The following is a 14995-nucleotide window of genomic DNA, read 5'->3' as shown; positions in this document are numbered from 1 at the left end:
CAATGTATGGCAAAAACCACTACAATATTGTAAAGTAATGAGCCTCCAATTAAATAAATAAAAAAAAGACATACAATATCATCTAGACTCTGTTACATGTCATAAGCACCAAATGCAAGGTCTTTCAAAACATCCCCTATACAGTGAAAAATTAAGTGTGCAAATATATATTGACGATAGTCCACTTAATACAGCAACACCTACCCTTCTGTCTTTTTCCAGGCTTGTACAGGACACGGTTACATCAGACATAACCATGTTATAAACTGGATGTTCAGCTCTTGGGACACATCGCTGGTGGTGCATACAAAATATGACTACTTGAGGACCAACAATTCTGCAACCAAGCTACAAAAACAAGGAAAGATTATTAAGTAGGAAGAGACGGTTTTAGAAAATTATATTTTGTAACACTGTATTTACCAATTCTTTAGAGAAGTTGATCACTGCAGAAAACCCACCAAATTGTTAAAAAAACAAACACATGTTATATAATTTCTCAGACATACCACACATTAACACACAAGCAAATCAAACAACAGAGGCTATCAAAAGAAATAAGCTCCAAAAGTTACACTCACTCTAAATTGCCATTAAAATTTTAATCTCCAAAACAAAATCTTAGCAATAGGGGATACTAGTAATAGCCTTATGCCATAATATTTAGGAAACATCTACCTTTACTGTTCAAATGAAGCACCCAGCCAATGAGGCAGTGAAGTGTAAGAACCCAAATAATTCCCCTCTAAAATACCTATTATGCTACAAAAAAAGCATAACCCTAGGTAGTTTCTACATTCGTTTTTAAACACTGTTCACAACTCAGTGTTTTTCCAAGAAAGGCCCACAAAAACTTCTCGTAAGGTATCACTTTCATTGATAACTGAGAAAAGTTAACAATCTTGCTCAACATCAGCACATCCAGGCCAGACTAAAAAGCCTACAGTTGCCAAAGTTACCAAAACATAACTGATGTAAATGTCTACAGGGTAAATGTCTATTTCTATCTTTTTGGTCAGTCTTAAGAAAACTGAGTATTCAATGCTATTGCTTCTATCTGACAAGAGGTGTTATTTCCAAAAGGAGGGTAAGACCAATAATGCTTTTGGCAAACATGGGCACAGACCTTCCATATACTGTATAGTACTGCATCTAGCTACTCTTCTATGTTTTCTTCTCCTTCAAACAAGAGTCACTTCTTTGTAATTTGGATGGAATTATAGCCAGTTTACTTTTATTTCAATGCTTCTCTCTTGTCCAGACACCAAAAAAGTAATGAGTCAGTAGACTCTAGAATCAACAAAAAGAAATAAGATGGCTCAATGATATATTAGCAATGCTCATCCCCAATTCGCTTCCTTTTAGCATATAAGTTTTCATACCCTATACAAAGCACAGGTACTAAAATTCAAGAGCACACAGTAAAGACAGTAAGGAAACAAATCCTTTCTTACTCTACAATCAAACTGGGTTTAAGTACATTAGAACTTCATCAGTAAATACTTCATTACTATAGGGTTAAATTATACTTAGTGAGGTTAAATTCCCTGAAATATAAAAATCACATATTAAGCAAAGTCTGTTCTGTGCTGTACTTAGTCTCGTTCAGTCGTGTCTGACTCTTTGTGACGCCATGGACTGTAGCCCGCCAGGCTCCTCCATGAGGATTCTCCAGGCAAGAATACTGGAGTGGGTTGCCATGCCCTCCTCCAGGGGATCTTCCCAACCTAGGGATCAAACCCAGATTTCCTGCATTGCATGTGGATTCTTTACTGTCTGAGCCACAGGGAAGCCCAACCAAAGCCTACTGGAACATAATTACACTTTAAAAATACTATTCTGATCTTTCAAAACCAAAAGATTCCTCTCAATTCATAATATACAAAATACATGATGACCAGTAAAGAACTTATGTCCAGCAAAAACAAACCAAAAACAGTACCTGAAAGAACACACTAAAAGTTAGCAAACCTTTTTGAGATGATCAAAGGCATCACCACTAAAGGGGTCACAGATATACAGTGATCTATCATTCTCCTTTATTTTCAATGCCTCTTCTTCTGTAATAATCTGAAGATATTCTTCTGATTGGAACTCTTTTATTGACTGAAAGAAAAAATAAGAATGCATATGAAATTATTCACCTGTATTTATGTCCTATGAACTCTTATCTTCAAAATCCATCTCAAATCCAGCCTTCTTCCTATCAAAAGGAACCATAATCTCTCACGGGGCCTGTGCAGGAGTCTCCAAAGGGGTTCCTTCTCATCCTTTGCCCTAAATCTATTCTCCACACAGCAGCTACTAATCTTTTCAACAATACAAATCAGGTCATGTCACTCTGGTCAAAACCTCCAGGAGCTTCCCACCACACTCAGAATAAAATCCTCATTTCTTACAATCACCTACAAGACCACAGAGTCTGGCCCTTGCCTGTCTCTGTCTTCCCATGCTTACTTCTTCCTCTAATCCCTTTTGCTTACTCTTCTCTAGCCACTCATGCTTTCTTTCCAGACCTGGAACAAGCTAAGTATGACCTCATTTAGAGGTTTTGCTTTCTCCCCCTGCTACCTGGAATACTCTTCCCCCAGGACTTCACCTGACTTGTTTCACTTCAACCGCATCTGCTCCCATGTCACTTCCTCAGAGATGATTTTCCTGATCCCACTTTTCTAAAATATTCTTTCCCAATTTTACGAAGAAAGTAACACAGATGTAGTATTATGTATACTAGCATATATAATATGTATAATATTATATATACATACATACACACTGTTTTTGTCTCTCTCCCTTGTAAGAAGAACGTTTCATGATCTATCTTGTTTGGCAACATATCCTGGCTCCCAATAAGCACTCAAATATTTTAACAAATTTTGAAGTCCTTTCATTAAATACTTAGGGTGATCCTTTTAAAACGAGTAAGTCAGCTCATAATACTCTTCTGATTAAACTCCCCTAGTGGCTCTCCATCTCACCGGAAGAAAAAGCCAAAGTCCTTAAAAGAGACCACAAGGCCCTCATTACTTCTTTATTTTACTCTCTGAAGCAAACCTTAGCATTCATCCCACATCTCCTGTTCACACTACACTTGAGCCACAATAAAGCAGGACAGTCACTGCAAGCACCTTCCCAGGGCCTGTGCATGATTATCCCCTCTGCCTGAAACTGAAACCTTCCCCACATATTCACACGGCTCATTATCTCACCTCCTTCAAGTGTTTGCAAATACCAACTTCTCCACAAAATATATCACACTATATTTAAAATAAATTGTAAACTTCCCTTCTTCCTTAACAAACATCTTCTGGAATGTTTTAACTTGTTTCCCATTTCTCCTCCCACAGCACTTTGCACCTTTAACATACTATATAGTTCACACACTTATATATCTGATTAGTTTATTTCCTCTAGCTAGACCAGAATGTAAACTCTGAGAAAGTATGGATCTTTGCCTGCTCTCATTATCTAAACCACTGTGTATCCCAAGTATTTGAACAGTGCTTATCGGATGATGAACACAATAATTATTTGCTGAATGAATGAACTTTAAAGAAAAACGTGCTACAAGTGTTTCTTAAACATACATAAGATCTTGTTAAAAAGTAGATTCCAGTTGGTAAGTCTGAGTTGGGGTCCAATTTCTCAGGCCACGGTGATGCTACTAGGGGAGACACTACCCCTACATCCTCCCACATGAAACTATATAATGAAACATAGTTTTAACAATTTACAAAAACAAAAACTGAAGTGTAACCAATATGTGACTACCTCAAGTTTTTTCAACACACAAAGGTCTATGGTTAGTAGACAAAAGAAAACTACTTAATTTCTAAGACTAGTAGGCCCATCACTTTCAATATAAAAGTCAGTAAAGACTTCAAGCCCCCCAAAATACATGATCTACTAGAGTAAAACTATTATGAAAATAAAATAACCATGACTAAGACATAAAAGGCCTAAGTCAAAAACACTAGAAACAAGAAAATGAATTCACAGAAAGACATTGTCAAGTAGTCTTACCTCAAGAGCTTCAAAAAAACATTCAGAATTGTCTGAAGACTTTAAAAACTTCACAAAAAACGGTTCTTTGTCATTTTTGGACATTTCTGAACTGTCAAAATAAAGGAACCATTAACAAGAGCAAAAACACATTACATATAAAGTTAAATGTTTAAAGCACCTGTTTTTCTGCGCAAATAAGAATGCCGAAGGACAAACATTCTGGTCTTGCCCTTGAATTCGTTTACTATGGTTTGTAGGAAACAGTAGAATGCGGACAAAATCAAGGGAAAAGATGACAACAACCAGTCTTCGTAAATCAAAATACGAAATTAATGTTGCTAAACTGAATTCATCCAGGACCTTTGCTCTGGAGCTCTAAGTCTCCTAAGCCGATGGCCATTCAATTTCATTTAGCCTGAGAATGCTCAGAACGATTAAGGTCCCTGAGGTCATCTGCGGCCCTCGACATAGGTTAAGCCCTCACTAAATGAACTTTAAATATAAACATGAAAGCCAGCCATCCAAGTTAGGGCCCTAAAAGGCCAGACGCTCTCGCTCCCCAGCTGCCAGGGAAAAGTCCGATTATCGGTCCAGCCCCAGTCACGTGCTCTCTGGTGTCCCATCCACCGGTCCGGGGGCCGGTTACAAGGTCCGGAATCCAGGGCCCCTAAGGCCAGAGGCGGCGTCGAGGACCCCTCCCCCGCCCCGCCTCCCCACCCCCTCACGAGGTGAGGAGGGAGCTGGGTGCTCACTCTGAGCTTCACTCACCTCGGTGGAGCCAGGGGATCTCCGGCCGGCGAGTAGGGGGCCGCGCGGCCCGCGGGACTGCGGCTGGGGTCGGGCGCCAGCCCGGCGCACACCCGCCGCAACCAGCGGCGCCCCCGACCAAAGCAAACGCAGACCCGGAAGTTGCCGAACCGCGAACCGACTTTCGCGCCAACCGCGCAGTTGTGCCCGTACCTTCCGGCGGAAGTGACGCTACGACAGCTGCGGGGGGCGGAGGGCGGAGACGAAAGAAAGCGGCGGTAGCGGTTGGTTCCCACCCGGAGGCTAAGGTGTTACAGGGAGGCTGTGGCAGAAGCTTGGCTTGGGAGCTGGAAGGACGGGTTTTGCCTTTGCTGGGAATTGGCGAAGCGCCGAGGGCTAGGGCTTTGAGGCGGCGGATCAGAGGTATCTTAGAGCAGGAGTTCGCTACTCCAGGGCCAGGGAAGGTTAGTGGTGGAAGCAGAGCCGCTCCCCCATTTCTCGCGTTGCCGCCTGAACTGCCGAGCTCCCCCTGCCCTGGGAAAAATTGTCTTCTACTAAACCGGTCACTAGTGACAGAAAATATTGGGGACTGATGCCTCAGAGCAGACCCTAACATATCCAAAAAAATAAAGACAGGTAAAAGAGGGTTTCTTTAATAAATACTTTATGCCGAGACACCATATGTTATCTAAAACAACTCTGGGAGGCAAATACTGATTCGCATTTTACAGATGTAAAAACTGAGGCTTAGGGAAATTAAATGAAGTGTTTGAGGTCACAGTAAGTGGTAGAAGTTTAAGACTGCACCCAAGTCTTTTTGTCTCCATGGACTGGTGGACTGGATTATTTTCCTCCAGTATAGCCCAAATGTGCTCACCAACTACAACAGCCAAGTGTCTTAAAGGAAAGAAAGATGTCAGGATGACGTGAATTACACGCCTGGTGCGTAGGGGGTCTTTGCCAACTTTAGTAGTGCCCTCTCCAGGACTAACACCCCATTCTCCTACCTCACTACTCCCACCCCATGAGCATCTCATTTTTTTCTCTGTAGCTTCCCAAGTGTTGGGCAGATTGTGGGATGGAACCTAATGTTCAAATGGAAAAGGTATGGGGAGAGGAGGCGAAATAGGATTGTAGATTCTCTAGTTGTTGATAGCCAATGACAAACTGCTTGGTCAGCGTTTCTCCTCATTTTATTCTTGACTGTTGAGAGAAAATCATGACTTGAGTAACCTGAGAGTTTAATGATCTGTACCTTGGTTTTTTAAATGTCTAAAGATGGTAGACAGCATCTTGGGTCAAAGTGTGTGAACATTTAAGTGGAAGGTGAGTCAGAATCAGAAACACTGGGACTGAAAGGCCTGTTGTCAGGGAGGAGGTGAGGAAAGCCTTACAGATACATCAAAGTTACTACACTTGTTTAAAAAAAAAAAAAAAAAAAGAGACAACCTTGCCACAATTCACTGTGAAGGAGCAAATCTGAGCTGATATAATAATTACTATTTGTGGGGTGAGTGACAGTGGACACAGGGCTCCTGCTCACTCTGCTGGGCAGTCCTCTAGAAAATGGTCATTGTTGGCCACTGTCAACTTTAAAAACTGCACAACCTAAGAGTGGCGAGTTAAGTTTTATTTGGGGCAAAATAAGGACAGATATTACTTTGCCAACAAAGGTCTGTCTAGTCAAGGCTATGGTTTTTCCAGTGGTCATGTATGGATGTGAGAAGTTGGACTGTGAAGAAAGCTGAGCACCGAAGAATTGATGCTTTTGAACTGTGGTGTTGGAGAAGATTCTTGAGAGTCCCTTGGACTGCAAGGAGATCCAACCAGTCTGTCCTAAAGGAAATGAGTCCTTGGTGTTCATTGGAAGGATAGATGCTGAAGCTGAAACTCCAATACTTTGGCCACCTCATGCAAAGAGTTGACTCATTGGAAAAGACCCTGATGTTGGGAGGGATTGGGGGCAGGAGGAGAAGAGGACAACAGAGGATGAGATGGCTGGATGGCATCACTGACTCGATGGACATGAGTTTGAGTGAACTCTGGGAGTTGGTGATGGACAGGGAGGCCTGGCGTGCTGTGATTTATGGGGTTGCAAAGAGTCAGACACAACTGAGCGACTGAACTGAACTGAAGGACAGAAACAGTATGGATGTAACAGAAGCAGAGAAGGCAAGAATACACAGAAGAACTATATAAAAGAGGTCTGGAAGACCCAGATAAGCACTATGGTGTGGTCACTCACCTAGAGCCAGACATCCTGGAGTGTGTGGTCAAGTGGGCCTTAGGAAGCATTACTACAAAGTGGAGGTGATGGAATCCCAGGTAAGCTATTTAAAATCTTAAAAGATGATGCTGTGAAAGAGCTGTACTCAGTGTGTCAGCAAATTTGGAAAACTCAGCAGTGGCCACAGGACTGGAAAAGGTCAGTTTTGATTCCATTCCCCAAAAGGGGAATGTCAAAGAATATTCAAACTATGGCACAGTTGCACTCATTTCACATGCTAACGTGGTAATGCTCAAAATCCTTCAAGCTAGGCTTCAGCAGTGTGTGAACCAAGAACTTTCAGATGCTCAAGCTGGATTTAGAAAAGGCAGAGGAACCAGAGATCCAATTGTCAACATCTGTTGGGTCATAGAGAAGCAAGAGAATTCCAGAAAAACATCTGCTTCATTGACTATACTCAAGCCTTTGACTGTTGGATCACAACAAACTGTGGAAAATTCTTAAGAGATGGGAATATCAGAGCACCTTCAGTTCAGTTCAGTTGCTCAGTCATGTCCGACTCTTTTCTACCTTATGAACTGCAGCACGCCAGGCCTCCGTGTCCATCACCAACTCCCAGCATTTACCCATACTCATGTCCATTGAGTCGGTGATGCCATCCAACCAGCTCATCCTCTGTCATCCCCTTGTCCTGCCCTCAATCTTTCCCAGTATCAGGGTCTTTTCAAATGAGTCTGCTCTTCACATCAGGTAGCCAAAGTATTGGAGTTTCAGCTTCAACATCAGTCCTTCCAGTGAACACCCAGGACTGATCTCCTTTAGGATGGACTGGTTGGATCTCCTTGCTGTCAAAGGACTCTCAAGAGTCTTCTCTAACACCACAGTTCAAAAGCAACAATTCTTTGGTGCTCAGCTTTCTTTATAGTCCAACTCTCACATCCATACGTGACTATTGGAAAAACCATAGCTTTGACTAGACAGACATTTGTTGACAAAGTAATGTCTCTGCTTTTTAATATGCTATTTAGGTTGGTCATAACTTTCCTTCCAAGGAGTAAGCATCTTTTAATTTCATAGCTGCAGTCACCATCTGCAGTGATTTTGGAGGCCTCCCCCCCAAATAAAGTCAGCCACTGTTTCCCCATCTATTTGCCATAAAGTGATGGGACCGGATGCCATGATCTTAGTTTTCTGAATGTTGAGCTTTAAACCAACTTTTTCACTCTCCTCTTTCACTTTCATCCAGAGGCTCTTTAGTTCTTCTCTTTCTGCCATAAGGGTAGTGTCATCTGCGTATCTGAGGTTATTGATATTTCTCCCAGCAACATTGATTTCAGCTTGTGCTTCTTCCAGCCTGGCTTTTCTCATGATGTACTCTGAATATAAGTTAAATAAGCAGGGTGGCAATATACAGCCTTGACATACTCCTTTTCCTATTTGGAACAAGCCTGTTGTTCCATGTCCAGATCTAACTGTTGCTTCCTGACCTGCATACAGATTTCTCAAGAGGCAGGTCAGCTGGTCTGGTATTCCCATCTCTTGAAGAATTTCCCACAGTTTTTTGTGATCCACATAGTCAAAGGCTTTGGCATAGTCAATAAAGCAGAAATAGATGTTTTTCTGGAACTCTCTTGCTTTTTTGATGATCCAGTGAATGTTGGCAATTTGATCTCTGGTTCTTCTGCCTTTTCTAAAACCAGCTTGAACATCTGGAAGTTCACGGTTCATGTATTGCTGAAGCCAGGCTTGGAGAATTTTGAGCATTACTTTACTAGTGTGTGAGATGCGTGCAATTGTATGGTAATTTGAGCATTCTTTGCCATTGCCTTTCTTTGGGATTGGAATGAAAACTGACCTTACCTGCCTCCTGAGTAACGTGTATGCAAGTCAAGAAGCAACAGAACTGGACATGGAACAATGGACTGGTTCCAAATTGGGAAAGGAGTATGTCAACTCTGTACATTGTCACTCTGCTTATTTACAGAGTACATAATGTGAAATGCCTGGCTGGCTGAAGCTCAATCTGGAATCAAGATTGCCAGGAAAAATGTCAATAACCTGAGATATGCAGATGACACCACCCTAATGGCAGAAAGCAAAGAGGAACTAAAGAGTCTCTAGATGAAGGTAAAAAAGCATGAAAAGAAGGCTTAAAACTCAACATTCAAAAACTAAGATCATTGCATCTGGTCCCATTGGCCACTTCATGGCCAATAGATGGGGACAAAATGGAAACAGTGACAGACTTTGTTTTCTTGGGCTCCAAAATCGCTGGGGCCAGTGACTGTAGCCATGAAATTTAAAGATGCTTAAATAGGCCAGGTTGATGGAAATGAAAGTGCTTTATTTCAGATGCTGGCAACTGGGATGGGGGGAGGATGGCAGACATCTCTCCAAAAGCTGACTCTCCCCACAAGCAGTGGGGTAAGAACTTTTATAAACAGAGTGGGGGTGGGGCAGAGGCTACATGCAGAAACAACACAGCTCTAACAATCATCTTCAAATTGGTCATCAGTGATCTGACGAGCATCATCTTGATCATTTTAGGCACAGTTAATCTTCAGTTCCAGGGTCCATTTGTTCAAATTTCTTTGTGATCAGTCCTTGGAATTGTGGCAGTTCATGTCCTGGATACAGTCTGGTCATCGTGTAGTTATCTTCTCCACCTGGGGTTTTAGTATCTATAAAACAGCTCATAGTGTATGGCTCAGAATATTATCTACAGCCCTTGATAAAGGTCCTTAATGATGCTTAATGACTACATTATTCCTAAGTCTCTTCTGTTTTCTTTTATCTCCACATTTATCACTTCTCTGATTAAGCTTATTCTTTGACTAAAGTTTTCCACAGACAAAAGGCAGGCAAACATGATGGAGGAGTGGGCAGGGACACGGTGTCCTGCTCCATTTCACTTAGAAGAAAAGCTATAACAAACCAAAACAGCGTATTAAAAAGTATAGACATCACTTTGCCAACAAAGGTCCGTATGGTCAAAGTTATGGTTTTTCCAGTAGTCATGTATGGAGATGAGAGTTGGACCATAAAGAAGGTTGAGTGCTGGAGAATTGATGCTTTCAAACTGTGGTTCTGGAGAAGACTCAAGAGTCCCTTGGATGCAAGAAGTTCAGACCAGTGGTGGTTTAGTCCCTAAGTCGTGTCTGACTCTTGTGACCCCATGGACTTTAGCCCACCAGGTTCCTTTGTCCATGGGATTTTCCAGGCAAGAATCCTGGAGTTGGTTGCCATTTCCTTCTCCTGGAAATTGAACCTGGGTCTCCTGCATTGCAGTTGGATTCCTGCATTGAATGCAGATTCTTTACCAACTGATCTATGAAGGAAGCCCCTTCAAACCAGTCAATCCTAAAGGAAATCAACCCTGAATATTCATTGGAAGTACTGATGCTGAAGCTCCAATACTTTGGCCACCTAATCCAAACAGCCAACTCATTGGAAAAGACTGATGCTGGGAAAGATTCAGGGCAGGTGGAGAAGTGGGTGACAGAGGATGAGATGGTTGAAATGCATCATCAACCTAATGGACATGAGTTTGAGCAAACTCTAGGAGATACTGAAGGACAGGGAAGCCTGGCTTCCTTGGGGTTCCATGCAGCTGGCTTCCATGCTGCATTCCATGGGGTTGCAAAGAGTCAGACACGACTGAGTGACAGAACAGCAACAACAATAACAAGGACTATAGCCTGGGTGACAGCACCTCAAATAGTTCCTAGAAACTACTCCAAAGTGGTAGAATGGAAGGTCAGTATATATGTGCCTTTGGTGAAAGGGGAGTATATGCATTCAAGCACATATATTTTGCAGAAGGTTTCTGCTAGTCACAAGGAGTGGACATCACCATGAAGAATTTAAGTGCTTTTCTAGATATGAGGAGATACAAGAATTGGGGTCATAAAATAGGGTCTTTGAAAATATCCATCTGAAGCCCTATTCTGCCAGGTCTTTTTCCAAAGCACGAATGCCTCATTTCTGCTGTCCACCTTAAACTCCTTTCAGGGAGTGTTGAAATGAGTAGCTGAAGCAGCACATGATTTATTCCTTGTAGAGGTAGAAGGCAGAAAAACATCTACTTCTGCTTTACTGACTCCGCCAAAGCCTTTTACTTTTGTGGATCACCACAAACTGTGGAAAGTTCTGAAAGAGATGGGAATACCAGACTACCTGACCTGCCTCTTGAGAAACCTGTATGCAGGTCAGGAAGCAACAGTTAGATCTGGACATGGAACAACAGGCTTGTTCCAAATAGGAAAAGGAGTATGTCAAAGCTGTATATTGTCACCCTGTTTATTTAACTTATATGCAGAGTACATCATGCACATCCTGGGCTGGATGAAGCACAAGCTGAAATCAAGATTGCTAGGAGAAATATCAATAACCTCAGATACGCAGATGACACCACCCTTATGGCAGAAAGAGAAGAAGAACTAAAGAGCCTCTTGATGAAAGTGAAAGAGGAGAGTGAAAAAATTGGCTTAAAGCTCAACATTCAGAAAACTAAGATCATGGCATCCGGTCCCATCCCTTCATGGCAAATAGATGGAGAAACAGTGGAAACAGTGGCTGACTTTATTTGGGCGGGGGTGGGCTCCAAAATCACTGCAGATGGTGACTGCAGCCATGAAATTAAAAGATGCTTACTCCTTGGAAGGAAAGTTATGACCAACTTAGACAGCATATTAAAAAGCAGAGACATTAGCCTCCAATTAAAATAAATAAATTTATAATAATAATAAAAAAAGCAGAGACATTACTTTGTCAACAAAGGTCCGTCTCATCAAAGCTATGGTTTTTCCAGTAGTCTTGTATGGATGTGAGAGTTGGACTATAAAGAAAGCTGAGCACTGAAGAATTGATGCTTTTGAACTGTGGTGTTGGAGAAGACTCTTGAGAGTCCCTTGACAGAAAGGAGATCCAACCAGTCCATCTTAAAGGAGATCAGTCCTGGGTGTTCATTGGAAGGACTGATGTCGAAGCTGAAACTCCAATACTTTGGCCACCTGATGCGAAGACCTGAGTCATTTGAAAAGACCCTGATGCTGGGAAAGATTGAAGGCAAGAGAAGGAGAACCAGAGGATGAGCTGGTTGGATGGCATCACCAACTCAACGGACATGAGTTTGAGTAAACTCCAGGAGTTGGTGATGGACAAGGAGGCCTGGTGTGCTGCAGTCCACGGGGTTGCAAAGAGTCAAACACAACTGAGCAACTGAACTGAACTGAGCTGAGAGGTAGATGGCAAGTGCCAATTTGATAGGGCCCCCTCCTGGTATCGGAGAAGGCAATGGCACCCCACTCCTGTACTCTTGCCTGGAAAATCCCATGGACAGAGGAGCCTGGTAGGCTGCAGTCCATGGGGTCGCTAAGAGTCGGGCACGACTGAGCGACTTCACTTTCACTTTCCAGTTTCATGCACTGAAGGAGGAAATGGCAACCCACTCCAGTGTTCTTGCCTGGAGAATCCCAGGGACGGAGGAGCCTGGTGGGCTGCCGTCTATGGGGTTGCACAGAGTCGGACACGACTGAAGCGACTTAGCAGCAGCAGCCTGCTGGTATTAAATTCGACCATGCTTCAGGAGGCATTTCATGACCATTTTGTCACACAGTGCTAGGAAGGTTCATTTTTAGATCTGTCAAAGATTTTACTGATAGACCACTCAATGCAGTTACTGGACTAGGTCTTATCAACAGTAACCAGGACTCTGGATCACCTGTCTTACTAACCTCTTATGTCCAGGAAAAAATTCCCTCTTGTTGTATCTTCCCATATCTAAAGTTATACTATTACAATCATTGATATCATATAAAAATATTTTCATCAGAGGCTCAGTCACACATTTGGTAATGCAAGAAACAACAATCTTGTAAAACAGATAAAGTACAAGTAACATAGCTAGCAGTATTATTTAACTTATCAGTAAGAAGCCAAGAACTTCCATTAGGTGTAGTCCAGTATATCCTCAGATTGACTTCATCTATTCTGTACCAATCTTTATTTTTCATGGAAATAATAAACTTTGTGTATGCTCAGTCATGTCTGACTATTTGTGGACCCATTGACTGTAGACTGCCAGCCTCATCTGTCCATGGAATTTTCCGGGTAAGAATACTGGAGTGGGTTGCCATTCCTTCCTCCAGGGGATCTTTCCAATCCACAGATACATGCATTTCTTGCATCTCCTGCATTGGCTTGGGGCAAGGGGGGAGGGTTCTTTCCCACTGCACCACCTGGGATTGGCACTGTCCATAAGGCACCCAGCCTAGTATTACTAGGTTGTTTATCCTTAATATAATTTAATTGTTCCCAAGATAAAGGAATCTTCCTCCAATGCAGGAGATGGGGTTTGATCCTTGGGTCAGGAAGATCACTGGGAAGAGGAAACGGCAACCCACTCCAGTATTCTTGCCTGGGAAATCCCACGTACAAAGGAGTCTGGTGGGTTACAGTCTGTTGTCACAAGAGTCAGAGATGACTTAGTGAGTAAACAATAAAAGATTAAGGGAGGATGGGCCTTAAAACTTAAATGACCTCAGCCTGGTGTTAACCACATATTGTTGTTCAGTCACTAAGTCCTGTCTGACTCTGCCACCCCATGGACTGCAGCACACCAGACTCTGCTGTCCTCCAAGGTATCTTAGAATTTGCTAAAATTCATGTCCATTGAGTCCGTGATGTCATCCAACCATCTCATGCTCTGTCACCCCCTATTCCTCCTGCCCTTAATCTTTCCCAGCATCAGAGTCTTTGCCAATGAGTCCACTCTTCACATCAAGTGGCCAAAGTATTGGAGCTTCAGCTTTCACAACAGTCCTTCCAATGAATATTCAGGGTTGACTTCCTTTAGGATTGACAGGTTTGAACCCCTTGCTGTTTAAGGGACTCTGAAGAGTCTTCTCCAACACCACAGTTCAAGAGCATCAATTCTTCAGTGCTCAGCCTTCGTTATGGTCCAACTCTTACATCCATATATGACTAATGGAAAAACCAGAGCTTTGACTATACAGACCCTCATCAGCAAAGTGAGGTCTCTGCTTTTTAATATGCTGTCCAGATTTGTCACAGCTTTTCTTCTGAGGAGTGAACATCTTTACATTTCAAGGCTACAGTCACTGTCTGCAGTGATTTGGGACCCCCAAGAAAATAAATCTGCCAGTGCTTTCACTTTTTCCCTTCTATTTGCCATGAAGTGATGGGATTGGATGCCTTGATCTTGGTTTTTTGAATGTTGAGTTTCAAACCTGCTTTTCCACTCTCCTCTTTCACCCTCATCAAGAAGCTCTTTACTTCCTCTTCACTTTCTGCATTAGAGTGATATCATCTGCATATCTGTGGTTGTTGATGCTTCTCCTGGCAATCTTGATTCCGGCTTGTGCTTCATCCAGCCCAGCATCTCACAAGATGTACTCTGCATAGAAGTTAAATAAGCAGGGTGACAATATACAGTTTGTCATACTCCTTTCCCAATTTGGAACCACTCAGTTATTCTGTTTCCAGTTCTGACTTTTGCTTCTTGACTGGTATACAAGCTTCTCAAGAGACAGGTAAGGTAGTCTGGTATTCCCATCTCTTTAAGAATTTTTCACAGTTGGAGATCCACACTGTTAAAGGCTTTCACATAGTCAATGATACAGAAGTAGATGCTCTTCTGAAAGTCTCTTGCTCTCTCTATGATCAAATGAATGTTGGCAATTTGATCTCTGGTTCCTCTGCTTTTTCTAAACCAATCTTGTTCATCTGGAAGTTCTTGATTCACATACTGCTGAGGCCTAGCTTGAAGGATTTTGAGCATTAACTTATTAGCATTTGAAAAGAGCACACTTGTACAGTAATTTGAACATTCTTTCATATTTCCATTCTTTGGGATTGGAATGAAAACTGACCTTTTCCAGTCCTGTGGCCACTGCTGAGTTTTCCAAATTTGCTGACATATTGAGTACAGCACTTTCAACAGCATCATCTTTTAGGATTTGAAATAGCTCAGCTGGAATTCCATCACCTCCACTA

The 14995-nt window shown here is 42.3% G+C and overlaps 1 protein-coding gene across 3 annotated transcripts in view; it reads right to left on the bottom strand.

Annotated features, from left to right (window-relative positions):
* The window catches only part of TOPBP1 (DNA topoisomerase II binding protein 1), a 70918-nt gene extending 65963 nt beyond the window's left edge, over positions 1-4955 (bottom strand). For 2 of the 3 annotated variants that reach the window (XM_070376104.1, XM_070376106.1), the window contains exons 1-4: positions 4774-4955; positions 4024-4114; positions 1972-2106; positions 205-348 (exon numbers count right to left, since the gene is read on the bottom strand). In XM_070376104.1, coding sequence (XP_070232205.1) covers positions 205-348; positions 1972-2106; positions 4024-4107 — 363 coding nt within the window. In that variant the 5' untranslated portion in view covers positions 4108-4114; positions 4774-4955. Of the gene's footprint in view, positions 1-204; positions 349-1126; positions 1291-1971; positions 2107-4023; positions 4115-4773 lie in introns of those variants that run through there. The other variant, XM_070376108.1, reaches the window with a different exon arrangement.
* Between the last annotated feature and the right edge of the window lie 10040 nt (positions 4956-14995).

This window comes from Bos mutus, chromosome 1, assembly GCF_027580195.1.
Source record: "Bos mutus isolate GX-2022 chromosome 1, NWIPB_WYAK_1.1, whole genome shotgun sequence".
Classification (NCBI taxonomy): domain Eukaryota; kingdom Metazoa; phylum Chordata; class Mammalia; order Artiodactyla; family Bovidae; genus Bos; species Bos mutus.
Note: the sequence above shows the minus strand (reverse complement) of the source record. Positions and strands in the feature narration are given on the sequence as shown.